Raw genomic sequence first — 16858 nt, forward strand, 5'->3', positions numbered from 1 at the left:
ATTAAAAATAGAAAACCTCTGCACAAGCAGACTGTTGCAAGTAAACAATGTTTTTGAAGATATTTCCCCCTGTGAAGCAGCAGACTGAGCGGCTCCTTGCTCAAAGTCACACAAAGGGCATTTATCTGAACTCCCAATCAATATGGTTCATTGCAATTGTTGTGATAGCAAACAGTACATTTGTGACTTGGCAGCTCATCTGAAAGGTGTTGATTTACTGCTACGGATTTCAGTCAAGTTTTAACAAAAGGCTGTCTCAAGGGACTGGATTAAGTATATTGTGCCACTTAATTTCCTCAGCTGCATTCAAAGTCAAATTTGTCCAGCACACCTAAAATACATTTAAAAAAAATTATTATGCAAAGTTATTGTAACATAAAAAAATGTAAAGTAAGTGAAGGATATCCCATATATTACTGTAATAACTTCATATATTTTTATTATAAACTAGCATTATTCTTTCACAAACATTAACTCCCATAGCCTCATACTATCGTAAGCACCACCGTTACTTTTCCATACGTTGCAGAGGTATGGTTTTACTATTTCTTGTTCTTTTACTATTTGGTCTAATTAAGTCAAGTTAAATATCCGATTAAATGACTGGTTCTTAAATGCCATGAACCACTCCTTTTTAATGTGTAGACATTTCGAAATCTATTATGAACAGTTGTGAGCTCTATAAAAACTCCTTACATAAATTTAATAAAATTTACCTGGATACAGTATGAGCTAAGAAAAAATTAAGAATAATCTGAAATTCAACAGCATAGCCAATTCAAGAAATCTTGAGTAGTTACATAGAATCCTTGGTTTTGATTAAGTTCACAGAAATTCTAAGGGAGCAGAATGCTGCAATGGCAGGTGCTTGTGTCCTCTGCTGACCTATTCTGCAGGGCATTTCACCTCAAGTGGTTGATGTAAAAAGTCTGCAAGCTGCACAGTATCTAATTCTGGCCCACATGTTAAAATTTGTTATTCTGCTCTGTTTCATACAAAGCTGTGTACAGCTCACTCCTGTACCTGGAATTCAATCATGTTTTGCAGTGGCTCATCTTGAAACAGAATTGTTATTGCAAAAATCAGATGCCTTCTGTAAGCCAAAAATTCTGTAAAATGCAAGTTGTTTGCCCAAAAATCTAATGCAACAATTTACTGGAAGTTCCTTAAAACATGCAGGTGTCTAGGATATAGCAATAAGTGAGAGATCAGTTCTGAAGGAGGTTTTGTCAAAATGCCATTCTAAAATCATTATCTTTAAAGGCACAATGAAATTTTTCGGTGAGTTTATTATTCTGGAGCATTGGAGATAATATTCATGTTTCTGCAAAAAAACTCTCAATATTCCTAATACAAAGACAATTACAAAACTGTTCATTACTGCTGAGAACTAGGAAGTTTCAAAAATTTCTTAGAGGTTGTTATCTGACTTGCACTTCATATAAACTTGCTTAGAATGTACTAAACTATGTATCTAATAAGACTGAAATAATTTAAACAATTTTAAAGGCGCTATAGATGTGCCTTCCTTAAAACTAAGCTATGTATTTGATCTCTACTTCCACAATATATTAAATGAGTAAGATAGTTTCTATGTTGGAAATTAAAGACAATTTTCCGTGTGTTAGGAAACAAAAAACATCTGATCAATGAATAAAAACAAATCTAAACAATGTTAATAATCAGTTGTAATTTATGGAAACCTATGTGACATAAAAGACTTCTGAGCTTAGGCATAAGGGAAGGAGATATTCCCCCCCCCCCCCCAGTGTAAATATTTGTATAATATATGCACTGCAAAACATACCTGCAGCAGGAGTTCTCCTTCCAGGATCTGCATTCCTTCTCCATGTTTAGCTGTTCTACAGTTTTCCTGAATGCCATTTCTTTCTGGTCTTGTAGAGTTAGAAGATTTCAATGCAACTAGAAAAAAGAAAGAAAAAGGTTAAGTGGTATTTGAAGGACTTACTAGAAATTTATTTGATGACATGTAATTTTCTGTAAGAAATAATTACATTTAAATTGCTTATAAAGTCAATCTAATAAAAGATCTGTTTTAATGTCAGACTTTTCCCCTAGCTTTAAAGAGAATCCACAAATTTGTCATTCATCTCCTTTCTAAACAATACTTTCACAACAGAATCAGTAGTATTGAAATATTATCATTATTTTATTCCTTTTTTTTTCTCCATCTTCCTTAAGACTCATTTTTAGTTTGTCACTTTTATTAGCAAAGGACATGTTCGTTTTCATACAACAACCTCCTATAACCTGGTAAGAACTCTGCTTTATGGTATGACACTTACCCTAATTCTTATCTCATCTAATTTCAGACATCAAACTATGGTATTTCAGATATATACCTGGCTCGAGACCTAAAGGTCCCTTCAGAGAAAGGAGGGAAGGACACAGGAACCCTAAATGCATATTGAACATCAATGAAAGCAAATTAAAGAAAGGTATTTCAAACAAAAAAGGCTTTTATTTTTTTCTGCCATTGTTAAATTTTAACCATTTAAACAATTATCAGACTTTCCAATTTTAGATAAAATACTGTAACCATGAATCATCATTATTCAGGTCACAAATATATCCAACTGAAAGAAAAATATTACTCAATGAGTAAGGAATAAAGGATCAGAACAAGCTGCTACAAAGTACCTGAAAGACATACCACCTAATCTCTGCACTGTGTCTTCTAATAAACAGGATGCTGTCAAGTAAAACTAAACTGTCAAAGATTTTCCTGTATTAGGTCTGGCTGAGACAGAGTTAATTTTCCCCAGAGCAGCCCACATAGTGCTTTGTATTTGTAGCTAGAAAGGTGTTGATAACACACATCTCAGCCAGACCCAATACATGTCCTTAACTCAGAATTTATCTACTTTCCACACAGCTCTAAAAAGAAAAAAAAAAATCGCCAAATCTGAAATAAGTTTGAATGGGTCTGTAGTGTCTAAACAGCTTAGAATTACTTAATTGTACCTTAAAACTTTACCATAAAAGTTAAGCCTCCTTCCCAAACCCAAAATTTCTGAGCAAAGCAAGGGAAATTTATAAAAGCAACTGCACTTCTGTAAAATACCAACAGTTTCTCTCATAACAATGAGATATTCATCCTAAATTCCAAATTATTTTCCAACCTCCTGAAAACCTTCATTTTTCAGCTGCTCAGAAATTTAGTCAAGAATCCTAGAGAACTCTTGTTCATTAACTTTTCAACTAGGTTAACTGATATTTTACACTAAGTATATTAACTGAAAGATAAATTATGCCTTTCAGGTTTTCGTGGTTTTGTTGCTGTTGTTGGTTTGTTTTTTTTTTGTTTTTGGTTTTTTTTTTTAAGTTATCACCGCAGCTAACAACTTTCAAGCCAGACAGTTTTCATTAAAATACCCCTCAAAGGCACCGCAGAGGAAAAACATGTTCTAAAAAGATATTAACTGATTAATCAGTCAGGAATTTATCTGAGGGTTTGCTTTGAAATTAGAACCTTAATGCTCTTCTTCCAACCAGACAGACAAAAAGTCCTCTAATAGGCCACACAGAGTTGCAACTGCAAATTAATTTTAAACTCAAGTGAGTGGAAAATGTAGCAATATTTTTCCCTAAGCATTATTTTAAAAGGATATCTAGAACATACACTAAAACCCACTGAAGTCCACTGGCAGTAGAGGGAAACTTATTATCCTTTTAATTTAGATTGTACGATTATAGAGAAAGCCCACATTCAGCTTTGGAAATTGCAAGTAAAGATATGTAATCATGCCTGCCATTCTGAAAAATACAGCCTACACACTGGTACGGCTATATTGCCCCTAACTTTCAAAGCATACGTATACATACATATTTTGCTGAACTGGAACCTACAACTTTTGCAGAAATCAGAACATGGATGAAGTCAAGCTGTTGTAAACTGAGACAGATAGAAAATTGCTGACAATCTGGGTTGAAAAAAAAATGGAAGATACAGTAGAAGTTACAGCTATATACATAATTGAGTGTGCATAACTACTGAAAAAAAAACCCCACCAAATTTACTTTGGTCTGACAGATAAATCAGAGGCTTGCTAGTGCCTGCTACAAGCCACTCAATAACTGGAGTTTTTCCCTCAACACTCATCGGTAGGGTGAAGAGATCACACTACAGGGGACTTCATATTCTGAGGCTTTGGAGATGCATCACTAAGTGACAGCTCTAAAACACCTACAAACTTTGAAAGACTAAGTTGGAAAAAGGTTAACTGTTCCAGGTATAGAATGGAACATTTTTATCATCCCTCTTCTCAATAAAAGGGCATAAAAACTGAAGTGCAGATATTGCTTAGGTAGGTGTGGTCTTCCATTAATTTCATAAGAACTAAATTCCAATTATTAAAAAACCCCTCAATTTTGTTTAGCTGGTACTTGAAAAAGTCAATTTCACAAAAATCAAATCAGCCAGAAGCACATAATCATGACAACAAGATTGGTTTCTTGTTAGGTAGAAGTGATAAAAATATAAATAATAATGTAGAAAAAAACCCAGGAAAGATAACCAAATATTTCTATTTAATACTTCTGAGAATAACAAGTGAGATACTCACATTTCACTATGAAAGTCCTTTTAGTCCAACAGAGCTATACAGAAGTGACTGAACACGGATATTTTAGATCAACAAGACTTAATAAATTTTAGTCAAGACTTTAAAAACAGCTTAATTTCTTACATGGGAAACAAGACAGTGGAATGGAAGAAACAGAACTTTGAATAATAAGTATTTAAAAGAAGGTAGTATTTAAAATAAAAATCAAAATCAGTATTCAAACCAAGTAAAAACTTTACTAAAGGAATTATAAATGTAAGATGCAAAGTTTACAATGCTAATATAACTAAGGTATGGTACTTACCAGCCCCATGTGATTAAACTTCCTTGTCAGTACTCTTCAAGCAAACATTAAAAAAATATCACTAGTAAAATTTTACGTTGATCAAAATACAATGAGAGTAACAGGGACAACAGAGGTCCCTAAGACCAAGCAGCCCCAGCTACCTGGATGCAAACTTGCAACATCTGGCTCAATATAGTCAAATTGAGGCTGACCAGATCCCAACAAATGCTGGCCTTACAGTATGGGAGGGTCATCTTGTGAAGAAGTAATTCCAAAAAGTCTTAGTTGCAATGCTGCGGCCTCGGAAATACCAGCTAGAGCTACAGTAACAGATGATGATAAGGAAAACTAAAGCTAAAAAGGGTAATTCATCCAAAGGTAATATTACAGTCAACATCACCTAGTTTAAAATCAGCCCTATATTCTGCTACTTCTCATAGACTGTCACTCATGTCATCAGACAAAATAAACCCAATAGTTCATTGCTTTATAATCTCTGAATCTCTGAATTAAGTACAACGCATCAGCCTATCCCTTCTCAATTTTCAGTCACAGGAAATTAAAATATAAATACTCCCATAGAGTAAATGGGAAAAAAGCCCAACTCTATACATACTCCAAAAGACATAATCAAATTAATACTCAGAATTTCCCACTGAAGTTAAAAAAGGTAAAGCACAGTTGTTTATACCTGTAAAAAAAAAAAGGAAAAAGAATATTTTCTGCTATACTTTTTATAGCAAAAGAGCTGGATTGTAAGCACATGCTTTCCAAGTAGGTTAATGATTGTCACTTAATCTTACGTCCAGCAACAAACATCATTTCCATTGCCCAGACTTTCCTGATTTGAAGTAAAAGCTAAATCCCAATGACAACAAAACTAGAGAGTGACCTTTAATAGATTTTCTAGACACAGAACAGCATTATAGTTTCTGGTGCATTTGTTTCACAGTTGTGAAATTCTTTAGCACCCAAACCAACAAGTGTAAAATATAGTCAGTTTGGCATCATATCTACAAAAACAAATTAAATAACAATGGTTACACTGGTCTTTACCAGCTCCTTATCTCTATTTTTAACTATTACATTCAGGTGATGAGAGATTTGTACAGAGATGTATATATGTATACATATACATATACACACATACATCTGTATAATATGTCTGGAAAAAAAAAATCTGACATAGAACTACTTCTTCAGGTCTGTAACAGAATTCAAGCATATGAGCTCTAACTACTGCCAAAAACCATCTTTCATTTTAAACCCATGTAGGTATTAATTGAAAAATTATTTTCAATATCTAAGGACAGCAGCTATTAAGCAGTCTTCCTTCCTTCACCAGAATAACATTCAGTATGAAAAAGTGCTTTGGGATAAATCCCAGACTTCATGAGTTACAAGCAGTCTGCTGACTGAACGGATAGTACACGATAGATGAATTTCATAAACTATTTGTTGAGATACTCAGAAATTAGTCTATTATGATGCAGAAAATCAGTATGCTTTGCAGCTGCTGGAGCTGTAGGAATAACACCACATCTAGGTCCTAATCAGCCTTTTAAAATGCATTTCCTGCAATATTAGACAGATTCTTCCTCTCTTCAAACCAGGTCCCTGAACTACTCACAACTGTGAGCATCAATCAACAAATTAACAGATTTTAGGTAATGAAATAATCTTAACCCCTAACAACAGAAGCATAGCAAAGAATATAAGGAAAATTATTTTTAAAGAAAAATAAAGAGTCTAGCCACTATTTCATTTAATCTCCATGCTGTCCTCTAAGAGAGGCCCTAGACAAGGGTGAAAAAAAGCCTCTTGCCTTCAAACACTTGATCTCCAGGGTTTTTATTTGGCAGATATACTCCCCCCAGGTGCAACCCAAAACAACTGGTGTTCTCTTCCTTCCAGGCCATCACTCCTGCTCTCAGCAAGAACCTTTCTCATCATTTCCTCACTTGGGAGCCAGCTGCTTTGAAGTCTCATCTCCACTACTTCATCCAGTTCAACCTGCAAAGTCAATGACCATGCAGCCACCTGTACTTACCAGAGCACCTTCAGCAGTAAATCCCATAAACGATAATTCCTTACTCTGTTTACCAGACGTTACCACACCAGAGAATCACAAAATTGTCACAGAGCAAGTGCAAATACACTCTATTGACATTCTCAAGAGGGCACTACCTGCACTCAAAGTTAATAAAGAAACTGGAGATGAAGACAATTCAGCATAATGCTTATGTCAGGAGCTATCTAGCCAACTTGCTGATGGATGCTCATATAGAAGCCTGATTTAATATACAAATACTTGTTTACTATTACATTAAGAAAATAATATTAGCAGTTAAACTTCTTAAAGTAATACAGAGAGGTATTAAAAAATAATCTTTGCCCAATTCCCCTTTCCATGAACGAAGTGACACACCTATGACATTTGGACCAACAGTCAAAAGGAGTATCAGTAAACACCATAAAAATAACCTGCACACGACTACTGTCTTAAGGAATATTTGTTCCTCTGGCCACAGAACAACAGATAAGGATCCCTAGCAGTGTATATCAGAACATTGGAAATACTCTATTATCCTGTTCTCCTCAAATCAAGGAACTACTTCATTTGGGAAAAAGTGCATTTTCTAAAGTATCTGAAAGAACAAAATAAACAAAATAAAGATTTTTTTTTTATGTGTTGAGTGAATAAAGAATTTTTCTAACATTAATGGAGAAAATATGCCATATTTGCTGATTCTCAGACCTGGAGGCTGAAGAGACTATTCTCAGCCAAAACTGAGCATTCCCACACTGGATTTCACTCATTTAATAACGAGAGACAAATCTATGGTTAAACAGACTTTCCATCTCAAAATTTACCTGCACCAGCCACATGTTATAATAGTACTGAATACAAACCGATTCAGTAATTGCTGGCTGAAAAGTTCCATGGAAACCACATGATGATACTCTGCAGTTAGAACATTTTCTCTTTCCTACCTTTTCTTCCCCAAAAAAGCAAAGCAAAATGTTTTTGAGGAGCCAGGGTAGCTCACGGCAGGGAGGTGCAGAGAAAGAAATATCAAGAAGATAAATTTTAACTAGGCCTTTTAAAATCTTAAGGCGTAACAAATGACTTAAAACAGGCTGGAGATAATTTTTACTTTTAGTTGAGTGATCTGTTCAAGCCTAAAACTGTATTGAAGTAACACTTGCCTAATATCACAACTATATCGTTAGTGCATCAGTCATGCAGTCCTGGAATTTAATCTTAAAGAGCTTCCCAGAACTGTTTTATATCAAGTTTTGGCACAGTTCCCACAACTTGGCCAAACAGGTCAAAGTTTGCAGTCAGAGCCAAGTTAGACTGTTTCATAACCTTTTCAGTAGAATTAAAAATTCAACTAGTCTGTTTGAGATTACTTTAAAAAACAACTGTACTCATGAGGTGGGTGGTGGCTTTACTCACTTCAGCAACACATGGTAACCTCCAACACAAAGTTCACCAGCCAAAACAAGACAAGGAAACTGAGCTTAATATTAAAACTCTTGTCTAAATCATGCACATACAGTAAACTGTTCATGCTTGCAAAAGATTCATTTTAACTGGGAGAAATACATATATCCATCCATCTATATGCAACAGTAGCTATCTTGATTACTTATCATATGAAAAAAATTTCATCCACTATCTCTGAGACTGCAAATGGAAAAGTTTATAAAAGAAACATGATAAAAATGCAATCTTTTTTTAGAAAGATAAAATATGTATTGATTGCATACTTTTTACATAGACAAACTTCTACTATGTAGTTCTACTAATGAAATACAGAGTTTATGCTAACTTGCTAAGGATTTCTCTGTACTTTGAACCACAAAAGAAAACACAATTCAGAATTATCATACTTATATCTCTAATGTTTTTGTGATGTTACATAAAGAGACAAGATAGATTTCTGTGTAGGCTGCATGTACAAGTAGAACACACTACAGATGAGGGGAAAAGTTTTCATCATATCTTGCATACTTAGGTTTTGCATTTCCTATCCCTTATTTAATGAATTCTGAGTATTTTTTGAGGTAGTCTTATATTGTTTATTTATATCCTATTATCGGCTCAGAAAGTATTTACACCGAAGCACTAAAACAAGCAAACAAAAAAGGCAATGTAGAGTACACAATTCATCCTTGTTCACAGAAATTCTGATAACAGTCAATTAAATTTATAATTATTCCAAAAATTTCACAAAATGTTGTCATGTATTTGGTCAGCTGGCTCTTGCTGTGATGCATTCACAGTTTCCACATAATCAGATTTTTGACACATCCTTTTAATATTGACAAGATTTTAATATTAAAAAGCTCCACATTTTTATTTTCAATTCCAGTATCTTCGCCTCCAAGTATTCTGCAATCTATTAACAATTAAAGCCGAAAGTTGTGATACGCATCAGCATTTTTATTTCTTAAATATTTGAAGAGGAAACAATTTAAGGGCAGTCTTTCTTGTAAACTGTATTATGATTTACAATATTGCTTGTAAATTACAGTAAACTGTAGAAGGATGGATGTGTATTTTCAATTAGCATGGAAATACCAATGTAAAAAAATACATCACTATTCTGACACAGTATGGAGCCATATATGCAGAAAACTATTTACAAAACTAGTCATGGAAGGTGAATAACCAGATTTTGTAAACTTAAGCAAGTTGTGGGTGAAATGGTACACTTGGGAGTAACTAATAACAAAGGATACCTTTTTCCTCTTAAGCATATGAATGACTGAATGTGCCAAATTATGGCAAGAGTGGAATTGCTTTCAAAGAATATATTTTACTTTTAAAGCAGAAAAATACCAATAAAACATACGCAGGAACTGCTTGTATTTTTATTATTTCCATAACAAAAGCCAAACAAAGGTTAAAAAATCAGTAACAACAAACCTGTAACCTCAGAGGACATGGTGCTTTGATTCACGAGCATATTTTCAGCTAATGTTGAGACACAAAACATGACTACGTATTTAGGAAAAGCAATTGAAAGAACCTATGAGCTATGAGAGACAAGTATTTCTTCATTTGGCCTCAAAGAAATTATTCATGGGTCAAGAGATGGAACACATCATGAAGCAGATATCATAAAAAGATAAACCATACCACCATGAATACCTTCAAAGAAATATTGGTGAAGGAAGAGAAAAAAAACTGAGGGGGAATATCACTTTTACTAGAACTAGTTTTAATAAGAGATGGGAGGAAAAAAACCTGAAAAAAACACTTTCACTGATTAAGAAAGGAGATGAGAATAAGGGTAAAAAAGTAAATGGTCATTCTGGAAATGTCCTGGGCTTTTGAGAGTCAGTAACATAATTGCTGTACAGATACAGATCCCCTGCGAATCTCTAGAAATCAAGGATTTCCAGGTGTGCATCTTGTTTGCAATGCAGATTTTGTACCAGTGACTCAAACCAGTGCACCTCAGTTCCACAGACCTGCACTGAACATAAAGCAAGCTCAGCACATGTGGTCCTCAACTTCCAGTCATCAGATACTTTCTAGTTTAACATAAATTTAAACCAAGTAAAATGCAAACTCATCAGCTATAGAATCAGATACAGCAGAGAGAGCACAAGTCTACCCAGCTGTGAGAATGAGGTAACAAGAAATTTTCTTTGAGGGAAGAAAAAATGTAGGATTTGCCCCGAAATGCTTATGCTATAAAGACAACAGAAAAGGGAAATTTTCATCTCCAAAATTAGATTATTTTGAGGGTTAAAAGTGCCCCCATACAGAAGGTTTTAATAGAAACTATCTGAAACCTTTAGGTGCTGCATCAAAGTAACTACTAAAATAAAGCCATATTTGTTTGCTAGACTCAAGAGAACCATTTATACTTTTGGTATAATCAAGATAGAGACTTTCCACTGTTAAGGTTCTATTAAGAACCATCCTTGAACATTTCACAGATTATGGATGAAAACAGACTTACAAACCAAAAGTAAACTAGCAAATATTTTGTCAGCATTGGACTGAAATTACTCAAGGTACAGCTCCAGAACTTCCCAAGGGCCCACTGTACTTACACTTCAGACATGTCTTCATACATATTTTACGCTCAACAATAGAAAAGCACTGAAGTGGTACACATCACTTCAACTGCTGCAGGAGACTAAAATATTCTCTTCATTGCAATCAATATATAACCAACATACATGAGGAATAAAAGCAGGACACATCATTTTTCTCAATGCCAAGTACTGTGGTTTTTGAACGTGTGGTACTTCAGATTCACCTAATAAAATCCATCTAATTTTAAAATGACCTCGGGTTTCCCTCACCATACAAAAAAAAGGTCCAAAGTGCAAAATATTATTTTCCATTTATCTGTGATCAAATACTGCACTTAAATAATTTAGCACAAAAGCTATTTTTGGCATAAGGAAGTCTGTTTCTTGCCCTTTCAAAACTGACACGTCTGTGAGCTCAGACCAGTGCTACTTGGTTTCCAGGTCTATGGCAAGGCTACACTTCCAATGTTCAGAGTCATAAATCATAAGACGGACAAAAACTTGGCAGAAGTATCACCTTTTTTTCTATCTAATCTTCAATCAAATTTTGCTGGCCAAGACTCAAAGGAAGTCGCAAATTTCCCAGAAATTACATTTTTGAATCACAAGATTATTTACGATACAGTAAATGAGTTTACTGTTCTACTGCAAAAAAAAAAAAAAATAAAAATTAATCTAATACTGCTGCTTGGTAAAACTTATCAACATCAACAACAAACAAATACAGAAAAACCTTTCAAAATATTTCAAACCCCTTCTGTACACTTTTTGTTGATAAACTACTTTATCCTAGAATACTGTGACATAATATTTTAATTTCCCTTTCTTCAGTCTGGTTTTGATGTGTTCTATTTTAACACAGTACATATTTGAATATGTATCTTCTATAGAGGAATATTTTTATTTATATTTGTCATTTTTGTAATTTAAATAATTTTATTAAGTGGTGTCTCTGTTAACAATTTCATACAAACGCATACCAGTAACTTTTTAAAGTGTCTTAAAGTTACACAAAGGTGAACCAGCAAGTTAGCAATTCACTTGCTATTCTCCAGCATGTAAAGTTATGTGTTTACTGAACTGCACTTTCAATCATAAAACTCATTTATAATAAAACCAAAAGATATATTTTAATAGTTCGTTATACTGACAATCCATTGTTCTGCTAAGTGCGTAACTACATGGGTAAACTAAACAGAAGGAAGAACAAAACCATAAACCCCTTCTTTCTAGCACCTGAAATATGGGAAAGTCTCTACTAAAAAGCTCCAGCTCTCCATGGTATTCTTTTTATACCAGCAGAAAGCCTCTTAGAAAAAATGAACCTTTAACCTCTTCTACAGGAAGCTGAATAGGTAACAGCAGGTAACCAGGACAGGAATTAGATCTTACCTAATGAGTCTATTTGTGATGGGATAACTGTATGGCAACTTTCTGAGCCAGAATTTGGACAAGACACCGGACTTCCACTGTTATTTTGGAGAAATATTACAACCTTCATAGATAAATATCCTAAGGGAACAATGGTTTAGCTGCAAGAGTCTTTCCCAAGGCTTCAGTCACAGCACTGTTTTATGACAGCAGACTACGTAGCCAGAAATGAAAAACGCAGTAAACAGCAGAGCATCTGTGGCCTAGGCATATTTTTCACACAGTAACAGACACTGTTATACTTTTAAAATAAATACAGGATTCTAAGCTACACTAGAGCATATACATGGGGCAGGGCGTGGGAGCAGAGAGAGAGAAAGAGAGGCTGAAGACAAGGAGGAAGTGATCAAAAATATGCATAGAAGTTGAGAAGATGGATGGTTTTGTGGTTCTGACACTGTCTTCCTGTGTGATGTGGTGGAAATCATACAGGCACTGTATACTTAATTTCCTTAGCTATGAAATCAGAATAGGAACCTCTAACTCTACTGCAAGGATAAATTCAGCAAAGAGTTAAAAGTTCAGATGCTCTAATGGGGAGAGATTTTAGTGCTTCATATGAAAATCATATTAGATAACATATAGTTTGAAGCTTTGCATAGTATTTCAATATCATCTTTCCTGACAACTTTTGTTTGTTCCACTACATCAATAAAGTTTACAAATTAAAGATTTGAGAATGATTGTAGTCTAAATACAACAAATAAGGTAATTTCAATACCTTTCTATATAGATTGTAGAGAAAGGAGAAAAAAGGTTAGGCTGGATTTTATCCCAGACGCTTATGCTGAAGCTAGGAGGCTGCACATGACAGAAGCCTGTATATCTGACCAAGCACCAGAAAGCAGAATTAGTTTTACCTATGATTTAGATAATCAATCCAGTTAAGGGTCTATTCCCAATAATTCTCAACACAGAAATTATATACCCCTTTCACACCATAAGCTTTTCAGTAAATAAAACTACATCAAATTATCTCTGTATTTTCAATACTTCCATTTCAAATTTAAACAATACTTATCTTTGTCACAACATTAAATTATTAATAATAAATTCATGAACAAAGATAGAAACTACTGTTAATAAATTGCCTCAGAAATCAAGATAGATACTCAAACTATTCATTAAGCATCACCACTGAATTGACCCACTGATACACATAAACACAGAAAGCTCCTATCTTGAGAAGATTGCCCTTGAAGGCAACCACACAAAACCAAAAGATTGGCAAGCGTATCTCAGATTTCTAATACAAGATTTCGGTTTCTTGTTGAAACTAAGAACTACCTGACTTGTGTGGACTTGCTGTAGGCTTTTTTTGTTGGGGAGGAGAGGGGTTGGGGGTTTTGAGGGTTTGGGTTTATTTGTTTCGCATTTGCGTTGTGAGGTTTTTGTTTGTTTTCAAAGTATTTAAAAATACAACCTACTATGAGAATCTGACAACACAAGGGACCTCTCCAGTTGTGACGCTGCCTGGCCATGGAATTGATAAGGTACCCATGATGTGCTGTTACAGTATTTTGTAACTCCAGAGCTGAGAATTCTACACTACAATGTAAAAGGATCTGCATTCATTTCCATGTAATTTCGTTCCACAGTTTTACAGAAAATATGACTTTGCTAGATGCACAGAAAAAAACCGGCCAATTTCACTGACTCTTCACACACATCCCTTTCTTGTTTAGGAATTCCATACATTATTTCCAAAGAAACTTTGACATTTGAAAGTCTGTACATAAGAAGTTACTGTTTCCTCTCGAAATGCTTTTTGAGGCATATGCAGCCTTCACTGTAGCTGAAATACCATTAGAAAGCTAAGCTGGAACGTGCAATGTCTTGAAGGAGACAAAGCAGCATTTTCAGCCAGTAACTGCTATAAGAATTTAAGACTGAGAAGGACCTCCTAGTAATCGTATCTCCTCAGTAAATATCAAGCTGATTATTAAGAACACTTAGTCTTTTATCTTCTGAAATTCTAATAAGGCTTATTTTGCTAATAGAAACCTTCAAACCTCCAGTGTACATTTTTTCATGTCCATTCCTATGCCTTCCTGTGATAACTCTGCCCATCAACTTCACCAGCTCTTCTCCCTTCTCAGTGTTACCCTCCCTGTTGTATCATAACCCCTAGCCTACATTTTGCCACACTAAACACGACAAACTCAGTCATCTGCTGTAATACACACTCTCCAGGCCTTCTCTGCACCTGTTCCAATTTGATTTTACAAACTGAACAACATTTCTTCTTCTCGGATCTTCTAGAGAATCTCAGTTGTTCTAAACTGAATTTGATAAATGGAGTAACCGTGCGGTATAGGAACAGACCATCCAGTACTATCTCCAAGACTGCTTCAGGAGACTCCACCAAAGTCTTCAGAAGGAAGAAACAAGCGACAAATAGTCCAACTTGATGAGCAGTACTCGCCCATCACTGCATTTAAGTCCCATTATAAAAGCTGAAACAATAACTACAAGTTATAAAAGTACCTTTTGTTGATATTTATTAACTGTAACTACTGAAGTAAAAAACATTCTTGACATTTTAGTAGGCGGTATGAACAGAGTTATTGCCTGGCTCCCAGACTTCTGAAAACAGTTACATAATAGGAAATACTGTTTTGACATGAACAATTATAATAGAGATTGATATGGCTACAGGCCAGAATACTGTGCAACTTAACTCCAGAGGACCAGATCCATATAAAAGACCTGATACATGAAATCTGGACTTCTATACCAATATCCTATTTAGAAATCTCACAATCTAAGCAACATACGTACTGCAGTTTCCCACGTTCACCATATGCCCCACCACGTATAGCAAACGTACCTCTCTCCAGATAGGAAACATCAGCTTGGCACCCACTTATTCTGACTCCAAGCATGCTCTAGAAATAATATGTTCTCCTGACTCTCCCTCATCTAGCACAAGCCCAGGTTCTTCTGACAGCTGGTAGCCACCAAGTTTTTTTATGTCTGAAGAAAATTACATTGCCCATTTTTACAGCACCAGGATACACTAGACTCAGTTTCTATCCCCCACTCTGCTACAGGTGGTTCCCACTCCTTCCTTTCACTACAGAAGTAGTCAGTTATAAAGCTGGGGTACAGGTACTACCTAGTCTTTCTGTGGAAAATTTTCTCACATAGAAAAGAACACAAAAGTTTCACCCAAAGCTGGAAGTTAAAATCAGAAAAGCAGGTTTCCAGCTGGGGCACTGACCACAGAGAGCAAGATCTCAATCCCTGATCCAGTCCCCACTGAAAGGACCATTCAGCTCTTCCATGGGATGGCTGCTTCATAGGAACTGCATAGCTTAGTCCAGAAGACTCCGTTTTGAAAGGACTTTAGATCAACTAAGTTAATTAAGAAAATCAGAAGTAATTTAACAGGGAGCATACTGAATTTGTATTGACGGCACATTTCTTACAATGTAAAATGTTTTACTTATAGATAAGGTTATGACATCAAGAAGGGTATCTGCCCACAGAGTGGACACTAAAATGAAGAATTAGCATTCACTGATTTTGGCCTCCACATAGAACAGAAAAACAGAAACATGCTTAGAGCCAAAATTTGATGGCAGCTTTATTTATAATGAATGTAATAGTGTGCACACATTTGCTTGTGAACACCTGCAGGATATTAAACTTGTTTTTACAGTTACATAGATCCTTCAGAATCTGACCAAGATAAACGTACTTTATTTCTTTGCTTCAAAATTTCAGTTAGAAGTTTGTGCCATGCCTTTATCAAGTATATTCAGATTCATATTAGAGTAAGCACAAATCAACTCATATTTTAATGGTGCCATCTGTCATATTTTTTGTAATCTTCTGCCAATACAGCGGAAGATCAAATGAAATAAGACCTAAACATGAGGCTTCACTTACCCTGCCACAAGAAATAAATGTTCAAGGTGGCAAAGACAGATCTGTTTGATAATTATGTATTTTCTGCTAAATTGTTCCATATGCTTAGAATATTTGGGACTTAGCCAGGAAGAAAAGCAAAAGCACTTCTGGTACTTGAGCAGTTCCTCCCCAAAATGTACACAAAGTTATCTTTGTGCAAGTGATTTATAGTATAATTGGTTAAAAGATTTATATTAACTATTTCTGTCCACTATGTTCACCAGAAAAAAAATACCAAAACATATGATTCCATAAGCATTTAGCTTAACAGTTTAAAAATTGAGAAGACTGTGCAAAAATACTTTGAAGTACTCTGTTGACAATTTCACTCAATTGACTCCATCTGCCTTATGAATAAGTAACATTTATAAATATATTCCTGTGACAACTGTCATTAATGACAAGATATATTTTATATAAAACAATCCAACACAGTTGCAACTATTCACCATCTCTGTTTAATCTTTTAATAGGAACTAGGTTTTACTCCCATATTTATAATTTAAGACACTTGCTCAAGTTCTAAAATGAATCCATTCAATTAAAGATTAGCTTTGATAAAAGAGAATAAGAAGCT

At 34.8% G+C, this 16858-nt stretch overlaps 1 protein-coding gene across 1 annotated transcript in view; it reads right to left on the reverse strand.

The window, feature by feature from the left end:
• AHR (aryl hydrocarbon receptor) overlaps nt 1-16858 on the reverse strand; it is a 46130-nt gene that overhangs the window by 14182 nt on the left and 15090 nt on the right. Inside the window, exon 2 of the mRNA XM_010194110.1 lies at nt 1808-1923. Coding sequence (XP_010192412.1) covers nt 1808-1840 — 33 coding nt within the window. The 5' untranslated portion in view covers nt 1841-1923. The remainder of the gene's footprint in view (nt 1-1807; nt 1924-16858) is intronic.

Source organism: Mesitornis unicolor, unplaced genomic scaffold (genome assembly GCF_000695765.1).
Source record: "Mesitornis unicolor isolate BGI_N332 unplaced genomic scaffold, ASM69576v1 scaffold30791, whole genome shotgun sequence".
NCBI classification, from domain to species: domain Eukaryota; kingdom Metazoa; phylum Chordata; class Aves; order Mesitornithiformes; family Mesitornithidae; genus Mesitornis; species Mesitornis unicolor.